The sequence below is a fragment of the Plodia interpunctella genome, chromosome 28 (genome assembly GCF_027563975.2).
Source record: "Plodia interpunctella isolate USDA-ARS_2022_Savannah chromosome 28, ilPloInte3.2, whole genome shotgun sequence".
NCBI lineage: Eukaryota > Metazoa > Arthropoda > Insecta > Lepidoptera > Pyralidae > Plodia > Plodia interpunctella.
Genome location: NC_071321.1, coordinates 4,215,006 through 4,239,713, shown reverse-complemented (window position 1 = coordinate 4,239,713; position 24,708 = coordinate 4,215,006). Strand labels below are relative to the sequence as shown.

Sequence of the window (24,708 nt, the reverse complement as noted above, 5' to 3'; positions counted from 1 at the left end):
TAGGGCTCAAGGATTTAGCGGTTAGAAGATTAACAACTACAGTTTTTACTATAATAATTCACTGATCTGTTTCTTGCTTTAATTATTTACTATCGACCCCCCCCCCCGGCTTCGCACGGTTGCAATATTATGCATGTTACATAGATACCTTCCTCTGGAATCACTCTATCTATTAAAACAAGTTTATTAACCATTCCCATCACGAGAATCATTAGATTACTCTCTGGGAAGTCCCAGCTTTATATTGTAACCAAGATTACTGGAATAAATGACTATTTAATTTTTATTTATTTATTATTTATTAGACAAATTAAAAAAAACAACCCCGACTTACAATATTCATTTCGCTGCCAACTTTTGAACGGCTGAACCGATTTTCACGAAACATGGCTAAGAACACGTTAAACTTATAACACCCGAAGCTACGATGCCACAGACAGATGCACAGACATATTAAATTTATAACACCCCTCTTTTTGCTTCGGGGGTTAAAAAGTCAATCTTTTATCTTTCCTATGTGCATGTTCACTAATAGCTTTGTAAAATTTTTATCAATATTTTTTTTATTGTACTTTTAAAGTTATTTGAAGTTTCTAGAATGTTCATAAAAGTTCTATTGGAAGTCTCAATTCGTTTCTGGTAAATAGATTGATTGAATAGTTAAAAAAAAAACAAAAATGAAATAAGACAATGCGTTCAAATTGTGGACAGTTTGGTGACACGTTAAAACTGCTGTATTTCTTAAATATTTATTCATTCATTTATTTATTTATTCACGCACAAAACAGATTACAACAATTATAAAATATTCATAAAGATAAAATACAAAGAAAACAGGCTGTAATCCAAACATGTGCTTACAGAGAATATTAGGTACAAAGGAGTTTGATAGACTAAGAAAGAACATAAGTATATAATAAGAAACAGACATAACATGACATAATAAATTGAAACATTACTGTAATTTTGCTTTTGGTATAAACATTATTTTGTCACACACCTTGTGACTTCGATATAGGCCTCATCAAAATTTCCATTGGTCTTTTCTGGACTGGCGATTTCCTTCAAGCCAAGTTCTCAATGAGTGATTTATCTTAATTTTTTCTTTCACAGTCTCTAGTATACCATTCTATTACTAATGGAATGTTGCTCGGGGCTTCGCTCCCGTGGGAATTTTGAGATAAACCATAGCCTATAACAATCTTTGATAATGTACCTTTCTAATGGTGAAAGAAATTTTGAAATCGGTTCAGTAGTTTCGAAGATTATCCGCCTCAAACATACAAACTGTTAGCTCTTTATAGTAATAGTATAGATTTACGACCTCTGTATTTTCTCTCTTTAGTGGAGGTCTTTATTAGCATGTTATTATAGTGCAATTAAAAAACGCATTTTCTACTCCACTACCCAAAAAATAGTATGTTTTCAAGGATCATGTTTTTGGTATAATCGATAAAGAAACAATTGTACATAGTTAACAATTAATCTTCTTTAATAGGCATATTTATGGCTAAGCCGAAAAGTGACTTCGATTTATGTCCGTCTGTTCATCCATTACAATGCAGTTCTCCGAAATTAATGTGCGAAGGATGTTTGTCAAACTAATCGGTTCCTAAGAATCTGGGTGTCGATTCTCACATAAAGTTATAATCGCGTGTCGGTGGCTTTCCAATTGTACCGCGGCGTGTGGTTCCTCTATGACCACTACACATGTTCTTGTCGATATCGTATGACTAACTAAAGGCACCTATAGCTGATTGGTAACAATAGTATTCCCAAGAGAGTTGACATCAAGCAGACCGCCGCTTGTAATATATCAGCCTTAAAATTTTATATTTTTTTATGTGAATGTCATACGGGGTGGCGTGTGGTTCCGCCCTAGTATAAGACCACGCTATATCCTCCCGGGGATGCCGTACGAGGCGACTAAGGACACACAACCTAGACAGCTGATAGGCAACAATAGCCTTCCCACGGATGGACCAAATAAAGGGGACAGCAAGATTGATGTCGTACAGGGAGGACAAAACAACGGCTGAGGATAGAAAGAGATGGAAGAAACTCCACATACTACAACGACGTTATTAAATAATGACGATGATCTACTGAAGTCTCAAAATTATCTTTTATATATACTTTGCGGCGTCACAATCCACTGCCATTCCCTATTCTCTTCATAGTCGTATTCCTCATGGCTGAGGGTCGTGGTCATTACGTGGTATGAAACACACACAACAACTTTCTTGGCATTATTAATGGAGTGGATCGCCATTGCCTTCTCCATTTCACACACATGTTAATAAGATCAACCAGTGTGCAGGTTTCCTCGCGATGTTTTTCCTTCACCGGAAGCAAGTGGTGGACGATGAAAACTACTATACATGAGTCAGATTGGTATACAAACTCATGTGGCACGAGTAGGATTCTAACCTGGGACCTTTGGATCCACAGGCGGGCGTCTTAATGCCATTCAACGTAGCGCTTAGACAATGTAAAAATACATAATACAAATACATACTGAAATTCTAAAAAGTGTTAGGGTTTTAAGAACTCCATTTTTGTTTAGTCCCCTGCGCTGCATATGCGTTAATGGAAACAATAAAATGCAACAGGTATAGGTAGTGTTGTCTGCGTTTTGTTTTACGTTTGTTTTCCTTTTTTATGTTGATATAGCGGCACGTTTCGACTTCGCTCAGTTAAAAACATAATAAAATATACCCTCGGGAATCTTGACGACCTCGGTGGCGCAGTGGTAACGTGCTTGCCTCTGAACCGAGAGGTCCCGGGTTCGACCCCGGTCGGGTCATGATGGAAAATGATCTATTTCTGATTGGCCCGGGTCTTGGATGTTTATCTATATATGTATTTGTTATAAAATATAGTATCGTTGAGTTAGTATCCCATAACACGAGTCTCGAACTTACTTTGGGGCTAGCTCAATCTATGTGATTGGTCCTAATATACCTACCACTCTATCTATTGGTGAAAACAAAAAAAAAATCCGTGCAGTAGTTTTTGATTTTATCGCGAACAGACAGACAGACGCGGTAGAGTTCGTTTTATAATATGTAAGGATGTATTTCTTACAATATATATAGCAAAATGATTTTTCATATAATTCCTATGCCTATAGGTAACTATTTATATTTTTACAAGCTGTCTGTGTCCCGCGGCTTCGTTCCTATTCGTTCAACGCAATAAAAAGTACCAGTTATATTTTACACGTATATGAAATTCAATTGAAATTTCAGTTCAGTAGATTTTGTGTGAAAGAACGTGATAAGTGTCAATAAATTTCTCATTTACTAACTTCGCCCCGAGGCTTCGCTCCCATTGGGATATCGGGATAAAAACCCTATGTGTTAGTCCAGGTTATATTCTACCCGTGTACCAAATTTCATATAAATCCGTCGAGTAGATTTTGCGTGAATGACTAACAAACATAATACATCCTCACAAACTTTCCCATTGTATAATTTATTAGCACGATAATATTAGTATACTAGCACATCGGACAAATTAGTTCACTAGTGTGTATCCGACTACCTGCCGCTAGATGGCGGTAGGTAGGTCGTAAAAATAAAATCGTGTCATATACCTCTAGGCGACTTGAGTAAAATGACACCAGTGTTAGCAATAACACTTAATTATCAGCGTCAGTAAACCTACTAGCGGTGGTGGTGTAACGGTTAAGACGCCCGCCTGTGGATCGAAAGGTCCCAGGTTCGAATCCTACTCGTGCCACATGAGTTTGTATAAAAATGTAACTCATGTATAGTAGTTTTCATCGACCACCACTTGCTTCCGGTGAAGGGAAACATCGTGAGGAAACCTGCACACAGGTTGATTATTATCAACTTGTGTGTGAAATGGAGAAGGCAATGCCAAACCACTCCATTAATAATGCCAAGAAAGTTGTTGTGTGTGTGTTTCATTCCACGTAATGACCACGACCCTCAGCCATGAGGAATACGACTATGAAGAAGAATACCTACTAGAGAATGATTTTTTGCAAACTATATTTTATTCGTCTCTGTATCTATTATTGATACCATGTTTTTATTATAATTTAAGTATGTTATAAATATCTTCATAAAGGATAAATTTGGTTTATAAACTGGTTGCTTGATAATATAATTCCATTGCTTATTAATCTAATAAATAAACAGCGGTATTAAAATGAGTTTTTATTGTAATTAGTTTCTTTGTATCAAAACTTTCCCGCAAGTTTATGCGTTTTTCATTTTAGATTTTGAAGTGTATACGTAATTAATGACGTAATTGTGTAATAGTTTCAATCTAGAATAAGATCACTGAATATCCTCCAGTGGATATCGTACAAGGCGATTGAGGGACACATGGCCTTCTGTCAGCTGTCGGGCAACACAATTTCCAAGCGATGACGTCACGCAGGCGGGCGTTAGTATAATCACCGCCGAATCTTCAAAATTTTAAGAAATTATTATTAAATACTAGTAGTTTAAAGCTATAATAATGATAATATTGACAATACTAGTTTTTGCCCGCGGCTTCTCCCGCGTTTATTACATGCGTCCGCTCATAACTTTGTCGATATCTCGAGTTCTAAGCAACGTATCGCGATGGTACCTATAACAGATTTTAAGTTAGACCTTCCGCTATATGACTGCAAAAATGTCTGTGCAGTAGTTTTTGCTGATGCGCGAACAAACATACAAACATAAAAAAAATTGTTTTGGCTTCTACTAGCCCCGTAATTATTTTTCTTTGATATCTCTTATGTACAAACATAGCACACTCACAGTTTTATTATACATACGTACGTACGTACTTATAGATTGTCGATAAAATGTATATACAAAGTGCGCGAACATTTTTTATGTTCATACAATTGCGTCCACAACATTTTATATTTATTTGACGTTGTACAAATCAGCGCCCTAATCTAATCGATTCACCTAATAATATCAACATTAACAACCATTGAATTCCCAAAGGCAATTAAAATATAATAATTATTCAATGTTGTTTTGTCCACAGGCAACAGCGGGCAGTCAACGCGCGTCGATCCAACGCCGCAGCCGTCCCGCGCAAATGCATGTTGAAACTGTGATGTTTTAAAAATATATAAAAAAAAAAAAAATAGTGTCAGATTTGTTTTTTTTTTAATAGTGCTGTGTCTGTGACAGTAATAATGCAAGGCCGTGACAAGTTGTGTGCGAAGTTGACAAGCGCCTTCTTGAGGAAATGGTGTAAGTAAGATTACCTATATGTTTTATTTTTTATTATGTGTATGGAATTTCTTGTGTGACTGGCTGTGAGGTGGTTGCACTTTGCAATCTGTGGTCCGCCTATGGCTGTATAGCTGTTTTGTTCTATGAAATAAAATAATTTATTGTTTATTATTGTTATTTATATTTATTATTGCGACAGTTCTAATGGGAACGAGGGTATTATTGCTTAATCACGCAACTCAAAAATATAACCTATAAATGTATAAAAAAAAGTAGATGTTGCCCGGGGCTTCGCTCCCGTGGGAATTTTGAGATAAAATATAGCCTATATCAATCTTGGATAATGTGCCTTTCTAATGGCGAAAGAATTTTTGAAATCGGTCCGATAGTTTCGGAGATCACCGGACTCAAGCATACAAACTCACAAACGCCCTCTTTATAATAATAGTATAGATAAAGAAAATAAAAAAGTCTCGTTGCGAAATAAAAGCATAGAATGTGCCAGCTGATGCTCCTCCCGCGCAAATTGTTAAAGTCAATCAAGGGCAACCTAAAGATTATTCTCATAGGCGATGGGCAAGCAACCTCAATTCCGTCGACCAGCCCATCATACAGCCAAACGTAGCCTTCGAGTTTTACAACTCTTGGCTCTGTCTACCCCGTATGATAAATACGTAATAATGTTTCTGCATTAAAATACAACTAGGTACCTACCTATATCCTCTATGGAATATAATTCCTTTTGACGATTTTTCATACAAATATAATATTAAAATTTACAAATCTAATGTGTCCGGATACTGCGCGATAAAGTCGCCCTGAAAACCCCCTTTATTTTAGCAGATAGGATACTATCTGCTCAAATAAAGGGGGTTTTCAGGATAGAAAACGAATCGGAGAAACACAAATGTATTTTTTATTGGTATCAAATATCAAAACAAATTTGATTTCGCCTCTTCTATCAAAAAAAGTGACACACACTTTTTTTTTTTTGTTTATTCCCTCGTTTTATTGAGGAGGCAAAGGGTACTAGCCCATACAGCCAAGTCTTTTGTATTGAAATGACACACACTTTTTTGACAATGAAAAAAATGACAGATGACATAAGTATATATATTTTTAAGAAATGGCAAAGGAATTAACAAGCGTTAGGAGTATCTATTTGTAACACTAATCCTAACTGATATTATAAACGCGAAAGTAAGTTTGTTTGTTACCTCTTCACGCTCTATCTACTCAACCAATCTTTTTCAAATTTTGGATACATAGTTTGAAGTACAGAGAAGGACATAGGGTTACCTTTCATCAAATCTAGTTTAAATAACTATTAAGTTCATATTACTTTAATTGAACAATTTTGCTAATCACGTGATTTACTAATTTTTAAGTCTCATTAAAATATATTTGGAATGATTTTTGACTCTTAAATAGTGACGTCACTCCAAAATTACCGTAAAAGTTAACTATAAGAGTGACCTTTAAAATCAAAGGTCGTGTTCGGCATTAATTGCATCAAGTACGTATAAAAGTACAAGTTTCTTATTGGTGCAGTAATTTTCGAATTTATCGCAAACAGATAGACACGCTGCAAAGGACTTTGTTTTATAATATGTAAGGAATTGACTCGTTATTAGTATAGATAAACAGGAAAAATTAAAATCTATTGTTCAGTTCGTTGCGCAAATTTCTGAGAATTGTCACGTTGCTGGATGGATTTTTTTTTACAAGTTTGCATATGGCGATTACTGCCGACTGCCTGCACACCAGCGCCACCTCATGTTTTTTTTATCTAGCCTGTCCCACTGCTGGGCAAAGGCCTCCCCCCTATTTTACCACTCATGTCTCTCCATAGCAAGTTCTGGCCATCCAGGTAGACATTTGTCGATGTCGTCCCGCCATCTTGTTTTTGGGATTTTCTAATGTTTTTTCTAATTTAAATTTTATAGTTTGTATTCGTAAACTCTTTATTGCACGAAGAAAACACATATAGATAAAGCAGTAACATAAAGTAAGGGACGTGTACAAAGACGGATTTATCCCAGAAATGGATTTCTTCCAGTCGACCCATGTATTTTGAAATGAAACAATTGAACGAACAAAGTAAGGTATCGTAAGGTAAACGTGCATTGTGAAGAAAATAGAAGTGCACGAAACACAAGTACAAGTGACTTGGCACAGAGGATTGCCATAGCTGTTCAGAGGGGTAATGCTGCCAGCCTTCTTGGAACCCTTCCAAGCGGCGACGAGCTTTGAATCTCTTTATTATTTATGATTATAATTTTATTTAAAATGTTAAATCAAACAGTAAGTACAAATAAAATAAAAACAACGAATTACTTAAAGAAGTATAGTTAACTTTTCTTATTTCTTTTTTTAGCGAAAATTTAAAACGTATTTTCAAAAAGGTCAGACGAAACGCGTTGATGTCTACTGCCAGCTCCACACTGACGCCGAACTCGGACACACGCCGACGCGAATGCGCGAACATTGCGTAGTTAGTATGAGGGCTTTTTGTTACCGCAATGAAAAACCAGCAATGTAAACGGAATCCGCCAAAGTTTGACGAACTGTTTGACGTCAGTGTGGCGCTGGCATATTATTAAAATGTCACGATTAGGCGTCTAGTCGATATTGTTCTCATGAAAGATTGATAAAAACTTTTTTTTTTTACAAAAAAATGTAATTTTTGCCATAATCTTTCATTATCATCAGAGATATATTGTGGCATTTAACGCCTGACAAAACACCCGTCCGTGCTGTAAACGGTTGGGGAGTTCCCTCGTTTGGAGCCGATTGTCATCAAAACTGAAGCGACGTGGGAAATTTCGATCAAATGGTAACTTAAGACGGGACAGGTGAAAGTGTATAAAAGCTTGTAAGCAAACGATCGATAATTCGTACCCTACTGATATAGGAAAAAATCTGAAAATTGATATTTTATAGTTACATCACAGATATAAAGTTATATTTGTAATTTATTCTACACAAAATGAGCGCATTTTGCGATTTCACAAAGGGATCAAAACCTACAGAGTACTTTCAGATGACCTATAATCATACTATGCTGAATACTTATAAGCGGTGGTGGTGTAACGGTTAAGACGCCCGCCTGTGGATCGAAAGGTCCCAGGTTCGAATCCCACTCGTGCCACATGAGTTTGTATATACCAATCTGACCTATGAATAGTTTTCATCGACCACCACATGCTTCCGGTGAAGGAAAAACATCGCGAGGAAACCTGCACACTGGTTGACTATTATTAACTTGTGTGTGAAATGGAGAAGGCAATGGCGAACCACTCCATTAATAATGCCAAGAAAGTTTTTGTGTGTGTTTCATTCCACGTAATAACCACGACCCTCGGCCAGGAATACGACTATGAAGAGATACTATGCTGATATAGGAAAAAATACATAAATTGCAACCATTGCATTCCCATGGGGTTGACGGCAGGCGGTCTCGGTTATAAAATCACAGCACACATATTTTGTTTAAACTAGCTGAATCGACAAACTCATGAATATGTATTTAAAAACATATAACCACAAACTTACCGGAATAAGTCTCCAGTAGACCAAAGCTAGATTTAGTCTCTAGACTCGCGTGGCGTGTGGTCCCGCCCTAGAATAGGGCCACTACATATCCACCCGTGGATGTCGTACGAGGCGACTAAGGGACACACAGCCTTGACAGCTGATTGGCAAGGGTTGACGTCAGGCAGACGGCCGGTTGTCACAAAATCACGGCATCTGAATCTTCAAAATCTTAAAGGATTTTTACGCTGACCCCGGGCTGATGACCGTGGCACTCGCTATTAATGTCGTGTCAGTGCCTTTAGGCGACTATATAAATCTGATACGATTGCCGACTATCAAAGTTCAGTTGGATTTTAGAAGTAGGCAGTAGACTTCGTTTTAAGTATAATCATACTTCCTGCTAATATTATAAATGCGAAAGTTTGTGTGTATGTATGTTTGTTACTCTTTCACGCAAAATCTACTGGACCGATTGTTATGAAACTTGGTACACGGATGGAATATAACCTGGAATAACACATAGGGTACTTTTTATACCCAAATTCCCACGAGAGTGAAGCCCCGGGGCGCAGCTAGTAATTATATAAGTTTTTGACATCAACCATCTACTTCATGATTATATTCCTTGCGTCGATTGTCCTCAATGTTAGAAGGTCGCGCCATCATATCCTGTGTCCACAACTTGTCTATGTGAAACAACAATGTAGGGATCACAAACAGCCATTTTTAGCGGATATTTCACTAGAATCCATTTGGACATCCTGCATTTGTAATCATATGCCGAAGTCTAATGTTTTTCTTGTCAATATTTTAACAACACTAAGGTTTTTCGTGTATATCTATGTATTTTTTTAAACGCCGACGCAAAAAGAGGGGTGTTATAAGTTTGACGTGTCTGTCTATCTGTGTATCTGTCTGTGGCATCGTAGCTCCCAAACGGATGAACCGATTTTTGTTTTGTTTTTTATTGTGTCATAGATAATTTTATCCTGAGCGTTCTTGGCCTTAGTTTTATGAAAATCCGTTCAGCCGTTCAAAAGTTATAGCCAAATTAATATTAAAAGTCGTTTTTTTTTTAATTCGTCTAACAAATAACCTTGTTTACTGGAAAAAGATATTTTCTCTACTTAGCCATATTGGCAGTACAACATTTATTTTTTTTTAGCGGACCATTACCACATATGCTTAATTACACGGCCGAAATGGAGACCGGTTTGATCCACTGTAATAAAATTCGTCATTCCGGTCCGATCCCTTTCCTTTTATTATGAACTAACTCGTCACCCGTGTAATTATTAAAAGAAACTTACGTTTTTATGTACAGCAGGGCCATCTTTGACGACCTCGGTGGCGCAGTGGTAGAGTGCTTACATCTGAAGAGGTCGCGGGTTCGATCGCCGGTCGGGTCATGATGGAAAATTATCTTTTTCTGATTGGCCCGGGTCTTGGATGTTTATCTATATATTTGTTATAAAATATAGTATCGTTGAGTTAGTATCCCATAACACAAGTCTCGAACTTACTTTGGGGCTAGCTCAATCTGTGTGATTTGTCCTAATATATTTATTAAAAAAAAAACATATATAAACTGAAAAATATGTTAACAGGGAATTTTCTCTTCAACTAGCAAATAGTATCTGCACATTATATGATATGTATATATACCTGCGTTAAAAAGATAGTCTTTAAAATAATGTAACACACTCGGCCTTGTGTTTGGCAATGTTTGTAACAGTTGGGCAAGTGAGGACAAGCATGGCTTTCAACGCACGCATGTTATAACATAACATAGGCGATTTATGAATGTTACTAGCGGCCTGTCCCGGCTTCGCTCGGGCAAAATCATAATAAAGAAGTAGCCTATGTTACTCCCGAAGGTTCCATCTATATCTGTGCCAAATTTCACTAAAATCGGCCCAGTAGTTTTCGAGTTTTTGACTGTCAATAACAATCAAAACCACAAATCTTTTCTCTTCCTAATATTAGTATAGATTACCCGACAAGTCTCTCTAATCTGAGCGTGTTCGCGGTGTTTTCCTCAGCCGTTGAGCGTCGGAGCACAGGGTCCGCTAACCTACTTTTTCGTCTCCACTTCGCATGGTCGTCGGCATCCCTAGTTGTCAGACCATTGTCACGATATCATCCTCGACGACATCAAGCCAGCACTTCTTGGGTTTGCCTTCAGCCAGGGCCGGGCGGGAGCGGCACAGACAGACATTTGTTCCCTACGTAATTTGGGTAAATAACCGCAAGACAGCGCATGCGCTTCGACTGTATTTTACGTTTGTGACTGTGTATCTCTCTGTCATCTTTGCGTGTCGTTTTCCGAAACAACAATGTGTCACAAATAGCCATTTTTAGCGGATACTTCACTGGAATCCATTTGGACGTGCTTTTGTAATAATATGTAAAAGTCAATGTTTTTCTTGTCAATATTTTAACAACACTGAGGTTTTTCGAGTATACCACCTATCTATGTATTTTTTTAAACGCCCCAACACAAAAAGAGGGGTGTTATAAGTTTATGTGTCTGTGTATCAGTCTGTGTCATCGTAGCTCCCAAACGGATGAACCGATTTACATTTAGTTTTTGTATTTTACGTTTCTGACTATGTGTGTGTCTCTCTGTCATCTTTGCGTGTCGTCTTCACTCTTAGCTGTGACGCCCCGGAGCCCAGGTTTGGAGAAAAAAAAACTTACCGTTAATTTGGAAATTTTGACTAAACATAGCTAGTTTTTATGTATCAAAGTCGACACGGCATGATAGGGACCAACAAAATCAAATCATTTATTCAGAAATTAGGCCTTCACAGGCACTTTTTCACGTCATATTCTAAATTAAATGATGTTTACCAAAGCTACAAACTACTAGCATTTCGGAACGACCACTGCTGAGAAGAAATGCCGAAAGAAACTCATTCAACCAGTGTTGGTCCCTATTATATATATGTATAATTAACCAAACAAAAAAAAACTTTAATTTCTTTTAAGTTCCCCCCGGCAGCACCCGTTCACGAGTTGACGCGTGAGTCAGCCACTGTTAAATTTACGGCATTATTTCTCAGCTGTGGTCGTTCCGAAATGTTAATATTTAATAGTTTGTAGCTTTGGTAAAGTGACGCATTTAAGTGGCGCAGTGGTGAAGTGCTTGCCTCTGAAGCGAGAGGTCCCGGGTTCGATCCCCTGTCGGGCCATTATGGATAATGATCTTTTTCTGATTGGCCCGGGTCTTGGATGTTTATCTATATATGTATTTGTTATAATAATAGCATCGTTGAGTTAGTTTCTCGTGACACAAGTCTCGAACTTACTTTGGGGCTAGCTCAATCTGTGTGATTTGTCCTAATTTAATTTAGAATGTGACGTGAAAAAGTGTCTGTGCGAAGATCTAATTTCTGAATTGATTTCGATTACATCCACGGGACGATATGGACTGGTGCTATCCCGCAAGTCCATGTTGTTTACTGTACATAAACCTTTCTTTTTGGCCACAGTCAGGTAAAAACGTCACACATTCACATTACGGAACTATACAATTACATACGCCAGCTTACTAACCTAGTTTTTAAAATACTTTCTCTCGCTCTCCGTCGCGCTCTAACGCTGCGCGCGTGAGCGGGACAGCCAGCACAGTGGTCTGATTTTAATACATATTATAATAATCTTGTGAGAAAAATATATAGGTAATTTTATCTATGGAGAAAAACAGAAGTAAAGTTTTTTTTACATAATTTCAAATTATTAATTTTTTATTTAGTTTCACATGTCACGTCACGTCTGGCCGTCTGTCGTTCTGTTTATTTGCAATCGAATGCTGCTATACACGAAGTTCAGAAGTCATCGCTTCAATTTATAGTATATTCAAATTCAAATTCAGGATGATATACATCACTTATTGACGTCAAAAAAATACTTAAACTAAGTCTACTACCTTACTTTCAAAGCGCAGGTGAAGAAGAAGCGGCGCAACAAACTTCACCGCAGCCTTTTCTCCAAGGACGTCAATTAACAAATATAGGTCTTATGCATATATTAAAAATTAGGAGGACGAATATACATCATTATTAAAAATGTAAAAATTTGAATAAAAAAAATTTTGTATTTCTGATAAAATTATTGAAAATTGTCACACAAAAAAATAAACATAAATAAAAAGCCAAATGTACAAAACGTACGTAATAATGTCATAAATCAATTACATATGTTACGAGGATACTGCACCATGCTTGGGCCAGACATTATTGTCGTTCACATAATCATCAGACTTGTAATATGCCTTTTTACAAAGTACTTCTTTTATATAATGTAAAGTGAAGTTTGTTGCGCCGCTTCTTCCTCACCTGCGCCTTGGTAATTGGCGGTAGATTTAGTTTTGTTTTTTTTTTAAATCCCGACGACAATAAGGAGGGAGTTTTAAGTTTTAAGTATATCATCCTAATTTGAATAAAGAATTTGGAATTCTAAACATAAGATTATAATGTGAAGTATACGTATGTTATGTTTACATATATACAAGTATGTATGTAATTTATGTAGGTAGGTAGTACATTATACGTTGACCATCTATATCTATCTATTACGTATAGTAAAACTATAAGTGGACTTTAAATAAATAAATATATTTGGGACAAATCACACAGATTGAGATAGCCCCAAAGTAAATTTGAGACTTGTGTTATATTTTATAACAAACACATCCAAGACCCGGGCCAATCAGAAAAAGATCATTGTTCATCATGACCCGACCCCGGGACTATCGACGAACGGGCGATCGAACCCGGGACCTCTCGGTTCAGAGGCAAGCACTTTACCACTGCGCCACCGAGCTCGTCTATGTCCATAAGATATATTAAAGAAAAATAATTAAAGGTACCTACAAAGTTGGGCGGGCGAAGCCGCGGTCAAGAGCTATATGTAAAGTCTTAGGATAAAATTTAACCAGAAAATACTCAAGCATTTAAAATATGATCGAGATCTAATTTTTTTAAGATCTCCATTTCATCGTAACCTACAAAGTCAAAATTATAATTAAAACCTACATTTAAGTATGTTTATTAAACACAGTGACAGTTCAAATTGGATTTTGACATTAACAGACAGACAAATGGATAATATTCTTTTGTGTTGTCAGTTTCAATGGAAATGGTGGATGACGTAAAGCTGTCACTTCCGGAGGAATAAGAGAGGGATGAATTGATACAGACAACGTCTTTATTACTTACGGGCTAGACAGAGCCACTACATATCCTTCCGTGGATGTCATGTACGACGACCGTCCGTGACCTGTAATGGTCATCATACCGGACTGCTACGCGTCCCGGGTTCGATCCCCGGTCAGGTCAACATGGAAAATCTAGGGGCACAGCTGCGGGACTTGGGTTTTTAGAGCATGTTTTTGATGGCATAATATTTTTCAGATTGACCTGGGTCTTGGATGTTTGTCTTTTAAGTATATGTTAAAGAATATAGTATCGTTGAGTCAGTATCTCATAACACAAGTTTTGCACTTTGAGGCTGACTCAATTGTGTGTTTTATGGCACACAATCTTGGCAACTAGCCGATACTCCAGGTTAGGTTATAGGGTAAATAACTAAAAATATGAACATTGTACATAACAAACAGACGAGGAAAGCAAAGAGTATTTATAATAATAATTAATAGTTATTTATAATAATACAAAAGAAATCACTTGTCTATTAAATAGTTTACAATTTTAATTTTTTGTTACCGTATTAAAACATGTTTTATTATGATCAGTTTTATTTATAACTATCTAGCGACCCGTTCCGGCTTCGCTCGAATAAAAACATAATAAATTATACCCCTAAACTGTCCTCAAGAATCACTCTATATAATAATATATATATATAATATATATATATTAGGACAAATCACACAGATTGAGCTAGCCCCAAAGTAAGTTCGAGACTTGTGTTATGGGATACTAACTCAATGATACTATATTTTTATAACATATACATATATAGATAAACATCCAAGACCCGGGCCAATCAGAAAAAGATCATTTTCCATCATGACCCCGACCGGGGATCGAACCCGGGACCTCTCGGTTCAGTGGCAAGAACTTTACCACTGCGCCACCGAGGTCGTCAACTATATATTGGTGAAAACCGCGTGAAAATCCGTGCAGTAGTTATTGAGTTTTTCGCGGACATACAGACAGACGCGGCAAAGGACTATGTTTTATCATAGGTATGTAAGGATATTGAATGTTAGTTCGATATATTTTTCTAGTAACTAAAGAATTTTAAAATTACATATATAGAACATGTACGATAATATGTACTTAACTGCATAAAATTTATTTTGAAATAAATTTTAAAATCGTGGAATAGATTTCTGGCATATGAAAATGGATGTCAAATAACCTGTATTATAATAGAAATTAAATTTAAATGAAGGCACGCTTCGCTCGACTGATAGTAACAATAATATTACCGGTCTACGATAATATTTCTTTTTATGTATTGAATGCGGACTGCATTACATACAGTTGTTTACATATATGTATGTTGAATTACGACCTTGGCTGTTCGATTCCGATTCTATAGGATTCCGCAGTTTGATAATATACTTAAAACTTTTTACATTGCTGATTCTGATAACCTAAACTTATTATGATAAAAAGAAGTCCCCCTGTCTCGTCTGTCTTGTTTGTATGTATGAATGCAATAAACTCAAAAATTATCGGATAGATTTTTATATGCTTTTTACCAATACATACGTGATTCTTGAGGAATGGTTACGTGTATATAATCCATATCCATACTAATAAATGGAAAAGTCTGTCTGTCCATATGTCTATTAAGCTTTCACAGCTAAACTATTATGCTGTTTTTGATGAATATGATGTCTAAATAACAGTGAAAACTGCATCAAACTCCGTTATGTTTGTAAAGTTTCGAAATAAATACATTTTATTTTATACTACTTATGTAAAAGTATTTGTCTTCCATCTCTATAAAACATTGGCATAGTGGCATAGAGGAAAAATATATGTGGTAAACTAAAGGGTTGTAAGTACATAATAAAATATTTAATTCAATTCAATAAAAAAAATTCTAGACGTCAACGCACCAGTGACCCTTTTCGGGTTGCTTACCATCAGGCGACCTACATGCTCGTTTACCCACTATAATAAATATAAATAAATATATATTAGGACAAATCATATATAGATAAACATCCAAGACCCGGACCAATCAGAAAAAGATCATTTTCCATCATGAACCGACCGGGGATCGAACCCGGGACCTCTCGGTTTAGAGGCAAGCACTTTACCACATCCCCACCGAGGTCGTCAAATACTATACTATAAAGAAAAGAATGGAAATAATTTCTCATATCATAAAGCACGTAATTCGATTCTTTTGATCGGAACGCAGTTTCACACATTATCAGCGAGCTGTTAAAATTTCTCAACGTCTAAAGATATTAACGCTTTCTGAGCCCCATACTTTGTCCGCCATCTTGGTATTTATCTATTACAAATGTTTACCCAAAATGGTTTTCCACTCGACCGAATCCTATAATATCAGTTATTATTCTTACGGAACACAAATTCGGTGTTTAAAAAAAATTTCATGAGTAAAACGTATTCGCTCCACCGCGCGGCGGCCAGTCACTTCGCGCCCGCCGATACAAGATGGCGATTTAACGTGCTATTTACCCGATTCCATATTTTTTTTTGACAGTTCCCGCGTTTTTCAGTGTCAGTGTTGTGAGTTCCTATACCTTTTTTTTTTCTAAAATGGCGATGGTAAATTTCAAACGTATGGTGGAATATGCGAGGGCGAATCGGAAAACGAGTGAGTTTCGCCATTTTTTGATGTTTCAGTACATGCTTGTTTACTGTCCTAGTTGTGAAATGACCTTTAAATTCTTTTTTTTTTCTGTAATGCGTGCTTCAGTGATTGAGGTTTATTTTTTCATGAATAGCTAAGATTTAACCTGATTCAGTTATGTGTGCAAACAAATAAATACACATCACTTTTAATTGCTTCTTTTTGTTTCTATTTTTTCCATATGATTATTGGTAATGTAGGAATTATTGTTATATTTTTAAGTTGTGCAGAAACTTTATAAGTATTCGAACTTTTCCTTTCGTCTACAAATCAGTTCGAATATATTTAAGTACTTAAGTAGTTATGAAATATTTTAAAATATAACAAAACGATTTTAACTTAATTTAAGTCTAAGTAAGATACTTACTATAGTATAGAAATGTCGATATTGATAGGTATTTTATACAGTCGTGAAGATTTTTTTTGAGGGTCTCCTTTTCAGTGTTTTTATTTATTATATTACAGCCGCACAATCTTAATACGTACCTAGATTTAGATAATACTTATATCCTACTAGCTGCGCCCCGGGCACTCGCTCCCTTGGAAATTTCAGGATAAAAAGTACCCTATGTGTTATTCCAGATTATATTCCAGCCGTGTACCGAATTTCATAACAATCCGTCCAGTAGATTTTGCGTTAAAGAGTAACAAACACACATACGCGTATATGTACATCCTCATAAACTGTCGCTTTATAATATTAGTAGGATGTACCAGTAGATTTGATTTTCTCATGTCTCGTGACTTTAAATATTTCCGAAACTAGACCTTCACTGTCGCTTTTTCATTTGTTTTCATAATTATTATAATTTATATAATTGCCCAATAATAATCGTTTCAAGGTTAGACAGTATTGGGTAGCAAATTGCAATTACATTCACGAAAACCTACGTCGGCTGTTATTTACTACAGTCAAGAGCACATCAACCTATCCAAATTAATTGCAAACTCGCCGCTATTACATATATACGCCGCTATGACATAGAGGTTCATGCGGGGTAACTCGATGTGCTGTTGACTGTACTTTATGCCAGCTCCACACTGTCGGACACACGCCGACGCGAATGCGTGATCATTGCGTAGTTAGTATGAGTGCTTTTATTTGCCGCAATGTATATCGAATCCGTCAAAGTTTGGCGAACTGTTCGACGACAGTGTGGAGCCGGCATTATGTTATTTGCCGTGAGTATTTAAAAAAATATAGATAACTATTATTCCTTTCTTCCCGAGTGTGTTAATTGCTAGCACTGCTGATAGATTTTATGCTAGTCGCCTAAAGGAATCTGACATGACTTTTACAACCACCCACCGCGTCAAGTGAACTTAAACTGTCAAATTTTGATTCTCTTAAACAGTCATATATTATGAATGAAACAAAGTTGAGATATATGGATCTATATAAATGTATGAATTTAATTTATTTATTAACCACCGACGCAAAAAGAGGTTTCGTAGCAATCCGTCCAGTAGGTTTTGCGTGAAAAATTAACACACATACATCCTCACAAACTTTCCCATTTATATTGTTACTACTTATAGGATAATCGATTTATTTCTCAATTAAGTTAATTAAACAATTTATCAATCGTCCTTTTTAGAAAAATATGGCACACATTCAGCTAAGAGTACGGATACAAATACAAATTCATCGGGAAAAAAGAAATAAATAAATATATTAGGACAAATCACACAGATTGAGCTAGCCCCAAAGTAAGTTACTAACTCAACGATACTATATTTTATAACATATACATATATAGATAAACATCCAAGACCGGGGCCAATCAGAAAAAGATCATTTTCCATCATGAGCCGACCGGGGCTCGAACCCGGGACCTCTCGGTTCAGAGGCAAGCACTTTACCACTGCGCCACCGAGGTCGTCAATAACTGTTGCTATGGAAATTCACGCGCGATGGATTCGCGGGCAAAAGGTTACACATAAATCACATTGTTTTATAGCTATAACATAGTAATAAAGACATATAGTCGCGTCGGTATGAAAGATCTCACTATAGTGTGGTCATTATAATCAATCGATGGTTAATTATGTTATAGACAGATATTTTCTTCTTTCTCGGGTGTTATTGCTATAATTAGTATTAGATTTTATTCATAAAAGCATCTGAAATGACTTATTACGGCTATCTATCGCCCAAAGAATTTATAATACTAATCTAGAATGCTAACAAATAGGCAAAGCCGTTCCCAAATTTGGCTCTAATATTTGTAGCCCCTTTTTTTTCTCGCATACGACAATAACAGTTTGCTGCTGGATGGCTGCAAATTTCGCGCCCAATTTCAGGAGCCTTAGGTATTGGCACGCGGACATTGTGGAAATGTGATCTTTATAATATTAGATCCAGTTGTCAATGTTATTATTTTGACATTCGTCATTCGTAATCATTCCAGTTTGTATACAAGTTCCTTGCGCCATCTAATAGTGACATGTTAAGTCACTAGATGGAGACTGTCATTATTTTCTATAATTCTATAAAATAAGCTCTGGATTTTGCCCCACTTGGCGCGGTAAAGGAATATGACGTAAAAAAGAAAAAGGATTTATGAAACAAACTTAAAAATCTTATTTCAATATAGGACTTAATATATAGAGTAATTAAAGTGAAAGGTTAAGGTGTATAATTTATTGTGGTTGTACACGAGCGAAGCCGGGACGAGCCGCTAATTAAGATATAAGAAGCTATAAGGATAGCCAGTGCCTATTGCACCATCTTTATTATGAACTATATGTTACCCGGGTCTTCGCTCCCGTGGGAATTTTGAGAAAATATAGCCTATAGCAATCTTGGACAATGTACCTTCCTAATGGTGAAAGAATTTTTAAAATCGGTTCGGTATTACCCGCCTCAAACATACAAACTCACAAACGCGTCTTATAATAACCTTATAGATTAACAGCCCGACCCGGCTTCGCTCGGGTAAAACCATAAAATTATTATATTCGTGAAAACCATACGAAAGTCTTGTAATTTTTCAGTTTATCGCGTTCATACAGACATACGCGACGCGGCCTTCCTTTTATTATACCAAAGGATTTAGACAGTTCAATTATTAAATTACCAATAATTTTTGACAAGTTTAAATATTCAAATAGTTTTTGCTATCGTACGCGTTAATATTTTGCATAAAGATAAGCTTAGTATAAATATTGACGTCAAATTCGTATGTCAACTTGGAATGACAATACAATTTCACAAGGTTATTTTTTTTCTGCAAAACAAGAGGGAATTTTACCAGTATTTAAAATAAAAAGTTGTAGACTAAAAGCCAAAATGGTAGAAGAATAGAGGAAATTGATAGAGATGGATCCCGCCTGTGGATTGAAAGGTCCCAGATTCGAATTCTACTCGTGCCACATGAGTTTGTATACCAATCTGACTCATATATTCTGTTTTCATCGTCCACCACATGCTTCCGGTGAAGGGAAACATCGTGAGGAAACCTGCACACTGGTTGATTCTTATTAACTTGTGTGTGAAATAGAGAAGACAAATCACTCCATTAATAAATGCCAAGAAAGTTATTGTGTGTGTTTAATTCCACGTAACAACCACGACCCTCGGCCATGAGGAATACGACTATGAATAAGAATAGAGATGGATTGCGTTAAAGAATTTATGAATAAGAAGGGAGTTGAGTGAGTGTTGAGTGAAATGGCAAGTCACATTGTTAAATGGAAGGTATAAAATCCTGTGCCTACCCCGCGTGAGTGAGAAAAATTATGTCGAAGAATATTATGTCGAATTCACACCATCGGCAAACGTTTCACCGAACTTTAAGTGAAGAATTAGCAGTCATTTTACGAGCGGCCTCCTGCAGCCTTCTTCCCTGTTTCACGCAAAATGTTCCTTTCGCAAAATGACTCTTTCGTTAAACGTCCCCTTCGCAAATTGTCCCATTTGAGTTAACAAAAAAAAAAAATAACGCAAGTAACATTGCGTCAGGGACAATATGAAACCATTTTGAAAAAGTAAATTTTCCAACGAATCGCCTTTTTGGGAATGCTGACGTTACCTATCTAGGTTATTATTTCTTTGTATAACATCAAAGAACTAGTCCTATTTGAGGGCGGGAACCAGAAGCCGAATGAAACTCATGACAATAGCAAAGCATAGCCAAAACAGTTTACAACTGTCATCACAGCGATTGTCTATGGATTCGTAAACCCGAGTTCAAGTTCATAGACAATAAGCATAGACAATCTTATTATAAATATATACAAACGAATTACGAGTTATTTGGACATGTTTTACGCACGTTTAATCAAATATAGAGGTATTAGTGTACTTAGAAATTAGTTTAATTTACTAATATTGTCAGAATACAACTAATGTTATCTAGATTACAACCTATTTATTATCATAGCCGCCTTCCCACGCCCTTAAAGATCTTTAACTTAACTAAGTACCTATTTGTTCGCCACGAACTTAGATCTCGCGAACACAATATGATTTTTTATGAATTGTTACATGATGAGTTTTTACAAAATTGTCAATATTTCTAAAACGGCTTAAACGATTTTGTTGCCCCGCGAACTTAAATTAATTGGCAGATCCGAAATACCTTTTAAATTTCATCAAAATCGGACTAACGGTTCGAAAGTTATCGTTACAAACACACATACATACAAAAAATGTAGAATTGTAGCGCTCGCTCGCTTCACAAGTTAAATAGGAGGACACAGCAAACGTAATATAGCGCACGTATGGAGGGATAGACTGCGGGAAGCGACTTTTTTATTATGATTTAAATTTATACCAGTATTGATAGTGCTTTGGTTAGTGATAAAGTACTCTTTTGCGGAGAGTGAGGGTTTGTTAGTTATTATACTAATACAGTAGGTAGTTGTATAAAGATAAAAAAATATCACCATTCGAGATTTCAATGCATCATTGTTATGTCAAATAAATTATGACAAGCTTACATTATGTGACAGCTCATTTAACCTCCATAATACGAAGTTATATTATATATATATATATATATATATATATATATATTTCTGTATATATTGCCTCAACTAAAGTAATATACGTACGTTTTTTTATAATTAATTATATTAAAATTATAGCTGTAATAAATGATTATTTACATAATTACTTTAAGCTTGTGATAAATTTTAGGCACAGAAATAGGGATATTTTAACAAGCTTTTATTTAGATTCGGTGAAACGATGGTGGTGTAATGATTTAAGCGCCCCGTCTGTGGATCGACAGGTCCCAGGTTCGAATCCTACTAGTGTCTGTCTTATATCTGTTTACATTGACCACCACTTGCTTCCTGAAATGGTAAATATCGTGAGGAGTTTACTAGTTTTGGAGAAAAGTAACTGTGAAGGTCAAACAGACGCACGAGCGTCTGAAACCCTTACAATAGGCATAATACACTCGAAAAAGAAAAGAATATTGTAAGTTCGTTTGTCACCTCGTTCGCCGCAAGTATGATTGACATTTTTTCCAACGCTTACGCCACCAGCCATTCAGTGCCATTAAGAAACTCAATCTAATTCTTACACCCATCTTACAACGCAACACTATTATATCACAGTATAGAATGTCGAGAGTACAGAAGAACCACCACGAAACATACAAACACGTTAGTAAGTTACTTCTTTAAGCTGTCTCTTTTTCCCATATCATGTAATGTTTCTGATGAAACATCCAAATCAAAGCTGATGCTTTTGCCTGCGGCTATGCCCGCGTGAATTTCTCACGACTAAATTATTTTTTCTGGGATGAAAAATAACCTATGTTCTTCTCCATAATTCGAACTGCATGTATGCAAAATTTCAAGAAGATTGGTTGAGTAGATAGAGCGTGAAGAGGTAACAAACAAACTTACTTTCGCATTTATAATATTAGTTGGGATAATAGCCACCTGAAGTTAAGGGATACACACACGACGCCGTACTATTCTAGCGCTCGATTGCGCGACGTATGTGACTACGTGTGCAAGGATTTTCAGAAGCTCATCATTCTATAGCCTATTCTAACAGCTATATTTCCACAATAGGTCACCGAACTAAATTAAGATTTTATGCCTCGTAAATGCATCTTAGAATCATCAGTGAAAAAGTACCTTTAGTACTTGTCCAAAGTATTTTCTGAGATATAAGAAGAAACAATTCAATTCAATTCAAATTATTGCATCCTTAATGTACAGAGTTACAAGGATTAATTAATTGATTAATTAAGAGTAACAATTCGCAGAGTTACAAGGATTTTACAATAAGAACTGCTTGGAAAGGGACAAATTAGCAAACTACGTTAGTTTTATATATAAATAAATGAAATATAAATATAAAATATATTAGGACAAATCACATAGATTGAGCTAGCTCAAAAGGCAAGCACTTTACCACTGCGCCACCGAGGTCGTCAAATAAACGCTTGACGTCCGCTTAAAAATCTTGAATGTTGAAATGTTTCGAAGATTTTGCTGTGATTTTTACGACCGTCTGTCTGACATCCAAAATCTTTGGGAATACTTTTGTGTCCTTTCAGTTGTAAAGCTTTTTTTTCTTAGTCGCCTCTTACGACCCCCACGATTATGGTCATAATCTAGAGTATTTCTAGAGCTGTTCCTCTGTGTCCTCTATATTTTGTACCGGTAAGGTACTGGGTTCATTTCTCGTCTAGCACGCGAACATAACTATGTAATACATATTTCCGCATATATATTAATATGGTTACTTCCGAATGATAGCCTACTGACACTATTACAACTTAACTTATATTGCAAAAAATATTCTTAGCGTGTCTATTTGGCTAACTTAGTGTGGACTAGAAGCATTTCAAACACGTAGCACGTTACAAACGTCCACATACTGTCTCTTTTTCCCATAGCGTGTACGCATCGTGTAATATATATAGTGTTCATACAGACAGACAGATTTCTTATACCGAACCATTTAAAAATATCGTTTCGGAGGAAAGAAAATACTGTCTACAATAACGAAGTTTGCAAACTGATGTGATTGAAACCAATCGATTGTCAATCGATGGCAAGTCTCATATTATGTAAACATTACAAAGCGGAAAGGTCAGTCGAGTAGGTACGTGATAATATTTTTCAAACATGGCGGCTCGGCGGGCGGCCATCTTGGATTGTCAGCGTCGAGAAAGTTATTTTTAAACCAGGCTTGAGTTTGTCTTTGCGAATTTTATACATACTACATATTTAATAGCACGAATAGCACTGTGTTATTTTTTGTTCCAATCTACCTGTGTACTAAGTTTCATCAAAATCTGTTTAGTAGAATTTGTGTTTCCAATTTATTGTTTACAAAATATATATAACGTTCCCATAAATATCGAAAGTTTGTGAATATGTTTGTTATTTCATCACGCTCAAACGGCTTGGCCAATTTTCATGAAGTTTGGTAATGAGGTAGCTGATATTCTTGGATTAACACATAGGATACTTTTATACCGATACCAAGTACGGGATTCCTGTAGGATTTGGTACAAAGTCTAATAATCAATCAATGGCCCTTAACAAAGTAGATGGCACTATAGTGCATAAATAATTGCAAATCTTGGATTCTGTCCACCCCGTAAGAGGTAGAGAAGTGACACTATATCTGTAGTGAATTAAATATGTACCACTTACAATCTCCAATATAGAATGACTCCTTGCGGTTAGTATGACTAATGAAATTGCTTAGCATTTATATCATAGTTGTATACTATTCGTGTTATAGGGGAACCGGTTAGTTCTGTATATCGGTGCTAGCCAGCATTTGTGTTTCCACTCATTGAATGTGTGTGTGGAAAATAGGTCGGCGCGAATATTATAAAGACTCTCAGTACGTGATTGACTACAGAGACACAGTACGTGATTTTACCGGCAGCTGATGGCGCTAGTGTCGCTAACGTCACGTGCTAATGCAACGTCGGAAGCGACCAGTCATTCGAGCTGTCATTCTGAGCTCAAATGGCGCGAAGTGAACACGCCTTTATTGCGGCGGAACGTTGAAGTATATATACATTCGTGTTACAGAAATTAAATTGTATGAATGGCTAATTTGTGTTTTAATTAACTCTGAGCCAAGATAGCGCTTCTAGTAGTT

At 36.2% G+C, this 24,708-nt stretch overlaps 1 protein-coding gene across 2 annotated transcripts in view; it reads left to right on the top strand.

Moving 5' to 3' along the window:
* The window catches only part of emp (epithelial membrane protein), an 85,589-nt gene that overhangs the window by 22,251 nt on the left and 38,630 nt on the right, over positions 1 to 24,708 (top strand). The window contains exon 2 of one of the 2 annotated variants that reach the window (XM_053766196.1): positions 5,020 to 5,231. In XM_053766196.1, coding sequence (XP_053622171.1) covers positions 5,174 to 5,231 — 58 coding nt within the window. In that variant the 5' untranslated portion in view covers positions 5,020 to 5,173. Of the gene's footprint in view, positions 1 to 5,019; positions 5,232 to 16,388; positions 16,581 to 24,708 lie in introns of those variants that run through there. The other variant, XM_053766197.2, reaches the window with a different exon arrangement.